The sequence below is a fragment of the Hetaerina americana genome, unplaced genomic scaffold (genome assembly GCF_022747635.1).
Source record: "Hetaerina americana unplaced genomic scaffold, ioHetAmer1.1.p SCAF_15, whole genome shotgun sequence".
NCBI lineage: Eukaryota > Metazoa > Arthropoda > Insecta > Odonata > Calopterygidae > Hetaerina > Hetaerina americana.
The window spans coordinates 5176114-5192009 of NW_027286625.1; the positions used below are offsets into that span (position 1 = coordinate 5176114).

Below are 15896 nucleotides of genomic sequence, written 5' to 3' on the forward strand. Positions count from 1 at the left end.
ACGCCTAATTTCAGATCCCTTGGGCCCACACTCAACACACATTCACAAAATAAACAATCACTCTTGTTTCTAATCAATTAGTACTAATTTTTAATCCCCACATTCCTCCATTTTCATTGATTCTTGAATCGATGGCATATTTCGTTGACCATCAATGATTAACAGCCTACCACCGATACTCGATGGTGGATCGCAAACAATGGTCAAATCAGGACAGGATCAGATATCAAAAATGATCGTTGTCGGTGTAGCCAAGCCTTCAGATTTATGTTTGTTCCGAGTTGCCTCCAAAATAAGGGGTGGTGTCGCATGGTCCACAGGGCGTTTAAGATAAAAACGTACGACCATTTCATTGGCAGGGAAGGGTTATGGGAAATAGAATACCGAGCTAAGAGAAATAGCTATGTTTTCCAACTCTCAAAAAGAACAGCCAAATAGCATAAAATAAGCACAAGAGAAGCTGGAGATAGGGTGGAATTACCACGATGTATCCAAATTATTTTATCCAATTTTCTCACGATTTCTGTTTCACGGAGCGCAATGTGCTCGTTGAGGCAAGATGATAGGAATAGATTTAGAGGATTTTGAGAGGTGTTTGTTGAAGAGGATGGAAAAAGTGACGTGAACGGAAAGGACAACAAACGAGGAGGTACTTAAACTAGATGGGATTGTGTGAAGAGGATTGTCGAGACCAAAGGAGGCATGAAAGGTGGATGCACAGCATATCGAATGCCAATGGACTTATGAAAACTGCTTTAATGCGGGTTTTTGAGTATTTAATAAGTATTTAAATAGATGAAGCTTAGATGTGTGGCAGAGTATAGGTATCGGATCCATCAAAAACCTTCCTTGGCCGTTACATTACTGTTCATAAAATAAAAACTCAATAGTCGTCTCTATCTTCTCGCATACCTATGTGTTACACTAATGTGACATGTACTTTGATTGAGCTTATCGCAGTAAGCCAACCAACCATTTCCAACGTTCGACCATAAGGCAGAATAAATACAATGCAATAGGCACATGTACCAACATCCACCCCGTGAAAACCGAACACACCCTATACCATTTGCGCTACGCCCCACAGACAAAATGATAGGGGATGGAAAAACGCCCCCACCCTCCCAAGAAGAAGGATCCGAAGGAAATGAATTATTAGTCCCATTGTACTACGGTAGAAGAGATCATGAAAATAAGATTAGAGAGATAATCTGTAAGACTAACCTATTTAAGATGTCATTCTTCCCGTAAAGTATGTATAAGGGATTAGAATTACAGTAAAAGATCGCGCTTAGGAGTGGGGGATTTATTCTAAGTAGCCTAGTACGTTATTATTTTTAGAATGACCTTATTTTATTGTTAATCTTGGAACTAGCAGCTCGTATAGTATGTTTAGAGAACTATTTTCCTCCCAGACACCGTAGTCGATCCAGCTGTATTTAATATTATTTCCATAACTTGAATAATTTCACACATTCATTGGTATCTGACAATTACGCAACACTTCCCTCTGATGGGCAATCCAGTGGTGGCAAGATGAAGTGGGTCCACAGCATTTTGATTGGCGATGGAATGTTGAAGAACGTGATGCAGAGGGAATGAAGTTAGGCAGGAGAGGTAGGGGCAGGAAAAGGATACGAATGTTGGACGGAATGAAGGGAGGCAGACAGTACGCGTAATTGAACAAGGGCTCATTGAAAAGTATGGTGTCAATACCTAGACTTAATAATTTAGCTGTGGTTAGCTGGTGTCTTCACCCAAAAACTACGGTAAACGGTAACTACTACATTAATAATAAAGAACGGAAATGAAAACTTGTTGACCTAAAGAGGGATTTTTTAATGAGACAATCTAGGCTTCCACACGTAGTGTCATCATTATGTCCGATGATGATGATGATAATCAGACTTGACGATTACACGAGTCGAAACCTAGGTCGTATCAACAAAAAATTCACTGTGGAGTTCACAAAATTATTTTAATTTCCGTTGATGGATAATTTCCACCATATCACGCCAGGGAAAATTTCCTCCGTTAATACTGACTAACTTTGAAGTTGCATGCCTGATGTGATAAACCCTGCCATACACCCTAGCGCCGGCTCGCAGAGTACCGTGTAGATGTGGGTGTAGAAATCAAAAAAGAAAGACCAGCCGTGGGTTTGAGGGGTGGTTGGGTGGAGGGAGTACAATGCGAAAACAACTTCTGTCGGAAGATAAAGGTGGGAGGTGGAAGGGGTTGACGGGAGGAGGGGAGTTGTGGGTGGATGGTGGGGAGAGATGGGAGTGGGGGGCAGGGAGGAAGCTGGGATCGGCCCATGGTCCGCGACCATCCATCGGCGGAAGAATTTTCGGCGCGTGGATTTATGACCCTTTTCGACGGTTATTGACCGGAAATTCGCGCGCGCGGCGAAGTGTGTGGGTTTGTGTTCGTGGGGGAACGCTTGGGACGCCGCAAAACGCAATTATGTAAAAAGGCCGCAACTGCCTCCTCCTCCATACGTATCCCAATCCTCCTCCGACCCCATTCCCGAGGAACCGTTTTTTTTGCTGTCCGGCGGAGGGGTGATGAGGAATGGGAAATGCAAAAAAAAAAGGAAAGAGGTTTATAACAAATGGGAATGCGTCTTCAATTCGTGGATTCGTTCCATATTACAGACACCAAAAAAATTTTGAGTAATTTTACCACACTTTTTATTAAAATACCAACCGGTGTTGAGATTTCAGTAATCATCAAAGTTCAACACAACATTTGTGTGATATCATAAGTATATACACACGTACACACACAAACACACACATACATACAAATACATCATTTTTCATTTGACAAAGTGAGTTTAACCGCCAAAATATTAAATATTTCTTCCATGGGCGTCCTTTTTTTTCAAATTAGCCACTGTTTTAATATCATCCACTCTTAAAATTAAGCAATTGCACACAAAAATAAAATGAAGAATCCTCTAAGGCTTCTTCCATATAGAAAAACTATCACTAGTTTCTAGGGTGAAAATGAGACTCAATAGTAGGGACATGTTATTCCAGAGTAAAAGTAATCTGGAATCATAAAATATAAACTCAATAACAGACAACAATCTTTCACAATGAAGGGCGAAAAAATATCAACAAACAAATAGAAGTTTGAAAAGTCACTTAAGGAGAACATAATATTTTAGTTGACTGTATGCGCACAAACATAATTTATATACACACAATGTTCTCGCACAATTCCATGATGAGACAATTATTGTATAAATATTGAATACGAGGAACTTTATCAAAATTACTGTCCTATTACTCAACAAATAGGTACCAACAGGTATTTTGTAATAATAAAAAGATACACATAATAGAGTACATAAATTGCCACAAGGTATGGTGGCCATGCATGTTGCATCACAGACCAACAGGTTCAAGCCAAAATTTAAATGCATAGAAGATTAACATTGACACACTCCAAAAACTCGGGGAAATGCTGCCAAAATTACTTCAGTGAGGTCACTATCGTACACACAAATGAGAGACTTTTATGGTGTAAAAAATCACTCGCCTTGACCAGGATTCGCAAGTATGTCTTGTTCCTTTGAAACCCCTAGAAATCCACAACATAGGAAGACACCCAACGTGGTAGCTTACCCACCTAATCACTCGGATAGAAATCAAGGGACCTGGTTTGAATCCTGGGAAAGGTGAATGCTTTTTACACTGTGAAATCCTTCCAACTGTGTGCACTTCATTGTGTGACTCCGATAGTAAGCAACAGTTACAGCGTATCCCATAGTTCTCTGAATTATTCTTTCCTATTATAATATGGATGAAAACAAAGAGATTACATATCCTGACAACTACAGAAATTGGACTATTGGAAGTTGAAGGCCTCCATGGTCATCATCATCACACTGGTTGTCTACTCCCTACAATCGCATTCAAATTGTGTCTTTGGTCAAATGCACAAAAGAGGCAACAAAATGTGTTCACCATCATTATTTACATGGGTCGGGTGATGTTTGTAGTAGTTATTAGGGGAGGGGATCAACAGCTGAGCTTATTTGAGCCATTAGGTATAGATGGGTAATCTATGTAGTTGGGGTAGAATGTTTAAGGGGATTGAGGAAGGGTGGAGAGAAACCTAGCATTAGCATAAGCCTTTTCTTAACAAAAGGTACCAAGTGGTCCACAGTTAAACGTCCCATCCAACGGGCAAATTACTTGCCCCAAGTGCTCTCAACATGGCACCCAAAGTAGGGATTGAAATACCACTGAAAAATCCTGCCACCTCCAGGATTCGATCCCAGGCCTTCTTGGTGGGAAGCCAGTTTATTAGCCACCACGCCATCCCAATTCCCACTTTGGTCAGGCCCTGGACCTCTAGGAACATGGGTGTGCAAACAAGGAATAGGTGCTACCAAGTTTTGTCCTAAGCATGCGTACATGTGAAAGAAAACCAAACAAATTCTCATGTAAGAGCTGAAATAATCATAAATACGATCATAGCATGAAAAAACTTGATATTCCACTGTGCAGGCTAATTAAAACTAAATAAAATTCCGATGTACTCACTCTTGAGAGTATTTAATAAGCTACCCAACCGAATGACATCACAATCACAAACAAAGTCAATTTTTTAAATAACTTGCAATTAGATGAGATCTGACTAACCTTAAGATCGAACAACTTTGCAATTTTTTTCACTGAATGCTGTGATATCAAGTATTGTAATATCTCCATGTGAATGTTTGTAAAATGAACCTTTGTAACAATTTTCTCAATCCTTTCATGAAATTGTATAAACAAATAAACGTGTATGTAAATTTTTATGCATTTAATGCGTGGACTATAACAAAGTAGGGGGCTTGGTAGTCCAGTGGGTACACTCTGGGCTGACTGGAAGGCCCAGGTTTGATTCCAGCCAATGCCTCTGGGCATCCTCAGCTTTATCCATGCTAAGTGATTTTTTGGGGACCAGATCTTTCAGAGAGAAACCACAGGAGGTACAGGATAAATAACTGAATCCCTTACCCAGAATATGTAAATTTCACAAGCCATTAAGCCAAGTTTTAGGTGAGTGGACATTGAAGGACACTATTATGGCCTTTGGATCAACCCAAAGGTTGGTATCATCAAACCAACCTTTGGGTTGATCACTGTGGGTTTTTTTTTATTGTGACAAGATCTATTCCATGAAATGCCGGCTGATGATCAATAAATATTACCAAAATTTGTAAACACACACATTTTTACAGGGAAACCCACCAAACTATGCGAACATCTCCACAAGGATAAGATATAATGAAAAGGAATAGAAAACCCACATGAATGACAAGCACAAGGTTAGTGGGGAAGGTGGAAGGATGCCAACTCCATGATGAAAAAAGTTTCCTGGAGAGAGAAAGGAAAAAGTTTCAATGTCCAGGACACTTTTCTCAGCTTATAATCCACATTCTTTCTTTCTTACATCTTATATAAACGTTATCTCTGCTGCATTTCCTTATACCTATATCCTTGCAATTTTATATTTGTACAAATGTTTAACTACAGTAATTAACCCGAAGGTTAGTTAGAAGGCACAGTGAACTTTAAAACAAAAATTACATATGCGATAACTCTGATGGACACATTTCTTAACAATTTTAACACGGTTTTTTAACTTCAAAGTCATCTATTGGCTCAAACACCACACTCTTAAATTTATCCAGAGTGTCATGAATTAAATCTTGCATCCTGAAACAGAAAAGTAAGAATTAAAATAAGTATGTTGACACAAATACAAAATACTTAAATATAGGAACTGCATTAAAAAATATAGCATTATAAATCCATCCTAAAAAGTTTTTTTACATATTAGCAGTACATAATTAACTTTGATATAAAATTAGGCAGAAGAGAGATTACTTTAGTCAAAGAATTTTTCACATTGCGGAGGGAACTGATGGTAGGAATGTTCAGTAATAATGTTAAAAGTCTCATCATCAGAACTTTGATATGGAGCATGGTTTGTACAGTGTGGGAACATGGTGATTGAAGCAGAATGATAGGCATAGATTGGAGACTTTTAAAATGTGTGGAGAAAGAGGGAGAAGGAGAAGAGGACAGAAAGAAAAATGAGGGCTCGCTAGGCATTATAGACTAAGAGAATGGATTGTTTGCAGGAACCCAAAAGAGGCACGAAAGGTGGATGCAGAACTCTTTGGCATTGGCAATGTGATATTGAATAAGGGTTAATTGAAATTTTAGATACCAGGTTGTATTCTATTAGGAGAGGCAAAGAAATTTATCATTATTAAGTCTTTGTTAATACAAAATATACCTTAAACAAGAATAATAACAATAATAATTCATGAAACACAGGAGTTTTTGTGAAATACTAGTGTCTAATACAAGAATGTATAGCACTTCACATTAATTTTTCATAGCTTATTTTGTAAATTCACTTCTTGAGGTTATACATTGACACATTTGTGTGAAATGAGGATTTCGAACAAAATTCTGGATCACTGCAAATAAGGCACTGCATGACAAGTTTGGTGGGTGGCCCTCATCTTAGTCAATGTTCGCCCTGTTTCAGTGGATTCTTTCGAGAATACATCAGTAATGCATAAGGTCCCCATAATACTCAGCACAATAGCTCAATATACGTGAATAAAAATGGGATAGGTGGATAACACCCAGGTTTGCTTCCCTGGCATGCCCAGGAAATATTATATAGTATATTCAACTCTGTTTCACTTGAGCTCTAAGATTTCTCAGGTACCAGAACTGTCGGGGAAACCACGGGTGGCAAAAAGAAACAAAATCTACCCTGTACCCCTTATGATTTATGAATTTTGCACATCATATAGAGCATAATTTTCCACAACTATTGCAAATTTTGTAACAAAACAACTAATTTTTTAATCAATAATCAAAAATATCATTTACTAACAACGAAAGAGCAAGATGATAAGATTAAATACATGGCAATAACAAACACACTGGCTGTTAAGGACTACTGGATCCTCTGCACCAAAATCCAGCTCTTTTCAATCCATTTTAAGTAAAAGTTCAACTAAGGCGACAAAATATTTTTGACAGGCTACAACCAAGATGGCCAGCAAATAGGCGGTTTATGATTCTAAATTTTCAAGGATACAAATTAATTTTTCAACATTTTGGTCCAGGTACAATTCAAACCATATTTCACCAATGTAATTCAATAGATGCTGTTAAACTTATATGCGAAAATATTTCATAACTTTAACCTGTAACAGAGATAGGATGAATGACGAATTAATAAAAATACTTTGGAAAATTTGCTAGTACATTTAAACAAAAATACAACTTATAGATCAGAGATTACCTCACAGTTTTAGAATCCTAAACAAGAGTTTTTGACTTTAAGCACTGGGAAAAGTTATAACCATGCCATTCTACCATTGTCGTATTAACTGCTAGCATCGAGGAAATATAAGATTGTAAACAAGTGATATCATAAAAAAAAATCAGTATGTACCTAGTTTCACAGAAAAAATCATTTTTAACATGGAATATTTATCTGCCATGGTATACTCACTCAAAGAAATAAGTCCCTAATGGTTAGTACACTGTTGTACCCTTCTGGCAAATAGATAAATCAAACCTCTGTTACCTATATTAACCGCACAAATACTACTTCAATGGACACAGATGTGATGAACACAATCTTTTACCTTTTCATAGAATATACATCACACTGAAAGCCACTAAATTAAAAAATCACTTTCTTTGTCATTCATACTGAATACAAATTTGTCATTTTACTTTCTGCTGTCCACTATTTTCGGTTAAAACAACTCAGATTCTCCAAAATGCAAAGTTTCACAGCTTTTTTAGGTATTTTTTAAAAGGTTTTCTCAATTCCCAGTTTTCAAATATTCAGGGATGACTGGCCGTCCTGGCAATGAACACAGAAATGGATTTTCTCAAGGGTATATTTTACTAAATTAAAATCAGTTAACTCATAGGGGAAATAAAACTACTGAAACTTGTCTTTAATTTTTCTTCAGAAATTTGCATGATAATACGTGATTTTTAACTCTCCCAATTATTTGCCCTAACACAGAACCTCATTTTTTAAGCCAGCAAAAACAGATTCTGGTCTATAATTAAGCTGCCACCCTTTGAATGTAATTTCCTTTATTCGTATAATCAAATCTTCTACTTACCCCTAAGTTAAGTCTTATACGCAGTCATAAGTTAGCCTCCACCTGACTGCTTGATTCATACTTTGTAACATCAATGAGGTGAAATTAAACAGGAATTACTTACGCTGATCTCAAAGAATAATTCTCACTGAGCACATCATATGCATCACAAACTTTGTCGTATTCCCCTGTGTCAGGCTGAATATGAGGATACTGCTCCCTTAGGTCCATGCTTCCTTCTGATAAGAGTATGTGTTCGTAATTTGTATTTATCACAGTATCTTTATTATATGCTGGGTTGTTAGGCATTGCATTTGAAGGAAACTGTTTCCTAGATTGGAACGGGGCCCCATGAGTACCTTCCTGAAATGGAGAAACAAAGACACTTTAAATTGAATTCAACACAAACTTCCATGAAACAATGCATTTCATGCTCTTTAAAACTTTTCACATGAAGCCTGAGGAATCAAAAATTAGAAATCCTTCAAGAAAGTAAAGTAAGGTAAGCGGATGGCATTCTGCAAATTGAGTTGCAAGTGCTCAATTAAATGTTGCGAGTTTTATGAAAATTCTCTAATAAAGACTTGTTCGATTCAGGCAAATGTACTTGCTAATATATATCTATACCCATATAACATAAGTATTCATCATAATGTAACACATTTATATGCCCAAAGGTTTCCATCAGAAAAGTAATTTAAAAGCTATGAGATTCACTATGTTATCATTTGGTAGTAAACCATTTTAGATTTTTAATGGGCCTTAATACTTAAAACCTCTATATTTCATAGCCTTAACTAAATAGACACAATCTGACACACCTAAAGCACTAAGCCGTTCTTTCATTCTACATACTTATATTTTTCTACCTCCATTCATTCCATCCAAATGCATATCCTTTTCCTCCCCTATCTATCCTGCCTGACATATCTTTCCTCCCCTCTATCACAGTCTTCAACAGTTCACTGCCAATCACAATGATCTGCGACCACCTTTCCTGCCTCCTAAGGACTTCTCCCAACAATCCCCTCTCCTCCCCACCATGCCTAGTGCTTATTCATTTTACCTTTTTTCCCTTTCTCTAGACCTCTCCACAACCTCAAATGCATCCCTTCTACCTTCTACCCCTTATCTACCCTTTACCTCCCATCTATCTTTTACCTACTATCTACCTTTTATCTCCAATCTACCTAACTTCTAAGACCAATTTTCTATGCTGTACAAAACCGATTTTTTCACTTATCTTATCCTAACATCCTCACTGAATATCCCTGTCATCAGCTATCTCCTCCTGGAAAAGGCTGCCTTACCTAATGTAATTCTTTTTCTTACGTCCCTCTTACTTGGGGCTAGGTGGTAGAAGATACTCCATAGTCTCAATCTAGCCCCAAAATAAACATATCTATCTATCTACCTACTTGGTCCATTTTCCAAAACACTTCCAAGATAGGTAAATTGTTTCACCTGCTCTAGTTTTGCCCGCTAACACTAATGTTTAATTTAGTCCTTCTCCTTCTGGAAGACCTCAAAAACGTTTTTTGCATTGCACTGATCTTTATCCCATACCCATCCATCACACTGATTTCATAACCTTGCTCAATTTATCAAATTGAATTTTTTAAATCAAACGTGCATCTTAAATGAATTTCCAATTACTTGGATACCCAATGCCCACTTTTCCACTTCTTGTCTTCAAATAAATTTCAATGATGAGATTAATATAAATGATGAGGTTAACACATCAAATAATATTATTGAAGTTTTTTTTGGCAACTGGAGACAGGAAGCATTGTGATGAAATTTTCAACTTTTGGGTGCTGCGCCACTGATTACATTTAGCACATAATTAAACCAAATTATTATTGAAACAAAGTTCCTTTTCTCATGACAGTGGAAATTGGTTAGAAGAAAGGATGAAAAAACATTTCATAGGTTTAAGGAAAAATGCTCTTAAGGCCCTTCTCAAAAATAAAATTTGAATTATGAGGAAACATTAAGTCTTTAAGAGGTATAACCACCAATTATACAGAGCATGGTACAGAAAAAAATTTGAGCTAGAAATAATTCTAAAAAAGGTTGTCTAATTAGAATTCTAGCACCAGGAAAAAATGTTCACCCAAAAGTGTAACAGAATACTGCTACAGCAAGAGGGAGGAACTTCTACACACAAATCCACACCACCAACTACCAGGACCTTAGACTTGACTAATTCTATTGATTAATCCTATAGAGTATAAATTAATTCCATAAATTAATTTTAATTCTATTATTAAGCACTTTGTTTCAATAAATTTTTACTGTAGAGCAATAAAAATCCCGGCTTAGCCATTGGAATTTCGAAAGAATTATGAGAGGGCAACAGTCCCAGGAAAAAGATATTATACAAACTAATTAAATATCGCAAAAAATTACATTTGGTAAAGAACTCTGGAGAAGATTCCAAATGTCTCTTTGCCGCTGTGCTTGATGAATCCATAGCTGGCTCTTTAACTTGGTAATCTGGTTTATTGTCCCATTTAAAAGCTTCTCTGCCTGCTTCATTTCTACTTGACACTTCAATACTTTCCTAAAATAAAAAATTATGAAATGAAGATCATTTTAAGGTTATGCAACATATGCAATACGCTATGCAATATAAATTGAAAATGAAGGAGGATTATTTGACTGCTGGTTTGATTAAATTGTGGAATTCAGGTAAAAAGCAAAACGCAGAATGTGGATGAAGAAAATTACTCGTGGACATTTAATTGTAAAACCACAGGCAGGACTGAAATCAAAATTTACTATTAAGTCATGTTTCACATGAAATTATTCTCCTTTCCATATCTTGCCTTAAAACATTAGTCAAATTGCATGGACTGCCTTCCTATCTGAAGATTACATCAAATAATTCAACAGTTGTAAACAGTTATCAGTTTAGAATTCAGCAAGTCTATGCCAACAAGCATTGCACCATAAATCATTTTAATGTACCAATGATTTTGTTATCATGACGATTTTCAATTAAATAATAATAGGTCCTCCAATTTATGGATTGCCATTTTTACAGAAATTCAGGGCTACAGAAAATCTTTTAACAATAACTGATAATGCAACAATTTCAGAGTGTAAAAATCATTCACCTTGACTGGGATTCGAACCCAGATCCCTCAATATCCGGTCGAGTGCTTTAGCCACTTAAGCTACCGAGGCATCCTCTTAAACTCTGAAATTTTGGGGCTTTTAAAGGAACTAGATGTTGTGACGAAATACCGTACATACAATGTCACATCCCAGTCAAGGCGAATGATTTTTACACTCTGAAATGGTTGCATCGAAATGCACATTAGCGGATGACTCCATTAAAAGTTACTGTTGCGGCATCTCCCGCGGTTTCTTTGGAATAACTGATAATCTCCAAATTTTCTACATTATGGTAATATTCAGCAATTTGTTCAATTATGCTGTATACAACATTTTTATACGTGGTTCATCTCCTACAGTTTTTTTTCTATTAAATAATATGATAATATGGTTATACCATTTAATAGTTTTCCTAAGCATGTACACTTGTGCCTCTTTCAAATTTTGTTTAAACATTACCAAGTGAACTGCATGAAATGTATTGACCCTCAATTTTTGCATAGATTTCAAACCCAGGGCTAGATTTTGAAAGGATCTTTCAAAGAAAAAATGCCAACTTGCAAATGATTTACGGACCTGACTTTTTTCATGTTTATTCTGTTAGCCTCATTTTTTATGCGGAAATCACTTTTTTGTGGGGCAGCCTAGAAACATTTAAACTAATGCACGGTAATATTTCACAACAAACTGATTGAGAACAGAGTGGAGGCTCTTGAGATATGAGTGTGGCAAAAATGGAAAATGCAAGTTGGCCAGAAAGAAAGACAAATGCTTAAGTTTTGCATATGATGGGCAAAGTGAAAAATTTTAAGGAGGAACTTCAAAAAAGTTAGGGGTAAGGGATGAAGGAAACTCTTATAGGTACTGGGATAATTTAAGCATTAACAGATGGGAGAACGCTGGGCAATTGAAGTATAGAAAGGAAGAGAGTGGGCTTTTTAGACAGCAAAAAGATAAGCAGAAGTTACGATCAAATGAAGAAGGAAATAAAGTAGGACTAAGAAAGAGGAAGTTCTCACAATAAATATAAGAGTTGTTAGTGCCCATCTTTAATAGATAGAATACCATGAATGGAATAGTGATGATTCTACCAAGAGTGGAAGATTCTCAATTCTTAGTCCCAAGAATTTCATTATAAAAATTGGTCAATGAATAATAAGGTTATTACTGTAAGAAGCTCTGCTTTTGGGATTCCATCTGCATTAAATTTTCCATTGATAACAACTACTATCGTCAATGGACAACACAACCCAAAATACTAAAAGCAGAGCTTAATATTTCAAGATGACACAGCAACCTGAGAACCAGGTGATTGTGGAGATTTGAAACCACAACTGGCCAGAAATTGCAATATTCAGCTTCATATCTCAAAAATTAAAATTTTCACCAGAAGAATAATGATCACAGGTGTGATAATAGAACAATAGCGGGTTCAGTAACATAGCCATGTACTAAGTACAAAAAGGGAAAAAGGAATTACAATCATCAAAATTAGCTGACCAATTGGGGGCTTGAATTTGTTTATCCTTGTTTGCGAGCTAATTTTGCATTGTCCTTCACCTGGACATCCACTGACTTTTAAGTTATTTCTATGAATAAGCAATGCCAGGTCCACTGTTAGAGACTTAAATATTTCCTACCTGGGAAGTCATAGCAATAGACAATCCTTAGGGTTCTTAACAAATTGTTTATAGAGATTTTTACCACCAGGAGTAAATTTTAATAGAGAGTAGATCAACGCATAACCAATTAATCAGACAACTTACTGCAAGTGGGACTGAAATGCCTTATCCCTTAGAAGTTTATCACGTTCCTTGAGACATTCATAAACAATTTTCACCATTTCAACATTGTCACTTTTTTTGTAACGAACTTCCTTGGGGCGACGACATAACTGCTCATAGCACTTTTGACCAGCTAAAACCCTTAAAAAAAAAGAAAAATTAAACTGAGTGCATAAGATGTTGAGCAACACAAAACATACCCATGTCATGAGTTAATTGTAATCCAAAGATAAAATTATTATTAATTATATTACTGTAATTTCAAAAGAACATTATCATTAGGTAAGTGTGAATGTTGATGCAAAGAGTTGAATTCAAACAAAAAAAGAGAAAAATCATCAAATTATATATAATACACATAACTCTAATCTATTGATAAAAATTTAGAGACCTCTGGTTGATAAAACTAAGGACATTCATGCTAGCTAAATTCCACTTTCAGAAATAAATTTCATTATCTCCATCCATTGCATATGCATAGAATAATTCCTCACAGCAAAAGGAAAGAAATATAAATTTCACACTACTTTCCATGCCAAACTATAATTTATTCACATTTTACAAGAATAATTCAGTGTAAGATATCTTTGTAGTGTGTCAGGAGCACAAGCAAAATCCCATTTCTGTCAACACAATAAAATAGTAAAATGGTAATTAAATATGTATGTAAATTATGAAAATGATCCAAAAAAAATAAAATCATGCCTAGAATATTCATTCCCATACAATAAACGGTCTTGGTCATCATTTCAGCTTCAGGCTCCTGTTCTAACATTCTCCTACCCATCCCCATTATCCTCACCTCTCCCCTGGGTTTTAAGGCCTTATCAAAATTTATAATATCAGAAATGATATTAAGTATAGCAAAGTAGGCAGAGATCGAAGCAAGAAGATAAATAATGCCATAGTATAAAAATATGTAGATGAAAAACTTTTAAGATGAAATTCATTCCATTCTAGCATTGCTATATTGAAATGTTTAGATCAAACACATAAGCAATGTATTTATTTTGGTTATTAGCTGACATAAAAGGTGCATTTGATTCTCTAGCATGATGGGGTATCAGAACAGTTCAAATAAAAAACTGAAGTTCGCAAATACCCCATTCAATCTTACTCTTCTAATCTACAAATTCCCCAGCACTGAACAGTAAATAAACTCTTTCATATTAGCCTCTTAAACTTGGAACTCACTCCACAACAAAATAAAAAAATGAGACAAAATCAAATATTTTAGACTTAATATTCCAATTGAATGATTAATAAAGAAGTTTCAATAATGAAAGTTACATTTCCATTTTATATATTGTCTAAGCTGACATTCTCAGAGATGTAATGGCCTTTTTATATGTCATGTGTATTTCAGACTATGATCTAAATTGTTTTATTAAAAGTTACCATAAGCGCATTAATTATGTGCTTAATATTTTTTAATTAAATTTTTTATACACTATCATTCATTTATTTAATTATTTTTCATTTTCATTATGCTTATGCCAACAAAAAATAGTGCTAATGCATTAAATGATAAATCTTGGGGCCCAGAAATAATAAATTATCTTTCTATAGTAGACCCAGAGAAATCAAAGTCACCTTGTCACACATATCAATGGACAGGATACCCCTCCCAAAGTTAAGCAATTCCTACCAAAATCGGCATAACAAAATTAATTGTGGTTCCTATCCTATTGTGCTCAGTAATCCAAAGTCACAAATAAGATACCAGTATACAAATGCTTATGAAGATAACTATTGAATCTCATTTCAAAAATTCATTCAAATAGGTGAAGTCATTACCAAAATTATCACGCATGATTCACTCACACATACTCTTGAAAACCTCTCAAGTTACTCTTGGTTATGAGATATTAATGATTTTAAACATGATCCTAGATTATGTCAAATCATTATATCACATTTACATTTAAAATAAAAATCCATAAAAACACTAAAGGAATTTGAGCAGTGTTACTCACTCTCATGTTAAATCAAATTTGGCAAAAAATTAATCCATATCAAAATTCCACTCTCTTGACGTATTCTCAATAATATTCAAAATTTGGTTTTGCTTAAAAAATATTAGTAATATGCCATATTTAAAACTTTCTTCAAGTAACAATGCACAGAGAAACAAAATATGGCTTTAAAATATATATGAGAAATCAAAGAACCTTAAGTATTCAGGTGTACAGATAGTCATGATAAAAATGCATCTTCTTCCATCTTTTTAAATTGGCAAATGGTAAATGGGTATGCAGTTTATACCCTTCTTTAGAGTTGTCAAATATATTTTCCTGTAGGAATTTCATTTTCAAATATTATACCATTTGGTATTATATGATGGAATTTTCCCCTTATTGAATCAACATGGATGAATTCAAAATCAATTCTTATATTCCAAAATTTTGATTTCAATACAGCATCATAGCATTGGTTCAATGCATAGATCATCAGGCCCAGCTTAATAGTAAGACCATGGCAATGAAGTCATGGTCATCTGACTTAATATCACCGTTGACTGTTAAAATATATTGAATGCCCTTCACATGATTTTCAATTATACATTCCCTCGATAATGTTTCAAGGAGACTTAAGGTATAGAGGTAAAACTTTTGAAATCTAAACATCTTACAATGGTTCCAATACATGATACGGTGTGTCACGAGGAGCAGGATTGGATTTAAACAGTGATACTTGAGCAGCAATTGCAGAACAATCCTTCTCTTGCGTTGTAACTGCTTGATTCAACAGGGGAATACTCTTTGAAATGCTTTCCCCAGCCTTAGACCATCCTTCAGGAACATTTTTTTGATCTGTAATGTAAAATATTA

At 35.4% G+C, this 15896-nt stretch overlaps 1 protein-coding gene across 2 annotated transcripts in view; it reads right to left on the bottom strand.

Annotated features, from left to right (window-relative positions):
* Positions 1–2690: 2690 nt before the first annotated feature.
* Positions 2691–15896, bottom strand: part of IKKbeta (I-kappaB kinase beta) — a 34945-nt gene continuing 21739 nt past the window's right edge. For both annotated transcript variants that reach the window (XM_071583802.1, XM_071583801.1), the window contains exons 12-16: positions 15698–15878; positions 13048–13206; positions 10571–10724; positions 8283–8521; positions 2691–5720 (exon numbers count right to left, since the gene is read on the bottom strand). In XM_071583802.1, coding sequence (XP_071439903.1) covers positions 5630–5720; positions 8283–8521; positions 10571–10724; positions 13048–13206; positions 15698–15878 — 824 coding nt within the window. In that variant the 3' untranslated portion in view covers positions 2691–5629. The remainder of the gene's footprint in view (positions 5721–8282; positions 8522–10570; positions 10725–13047; positions 13207–15697; positions 15879–15896) is intronic.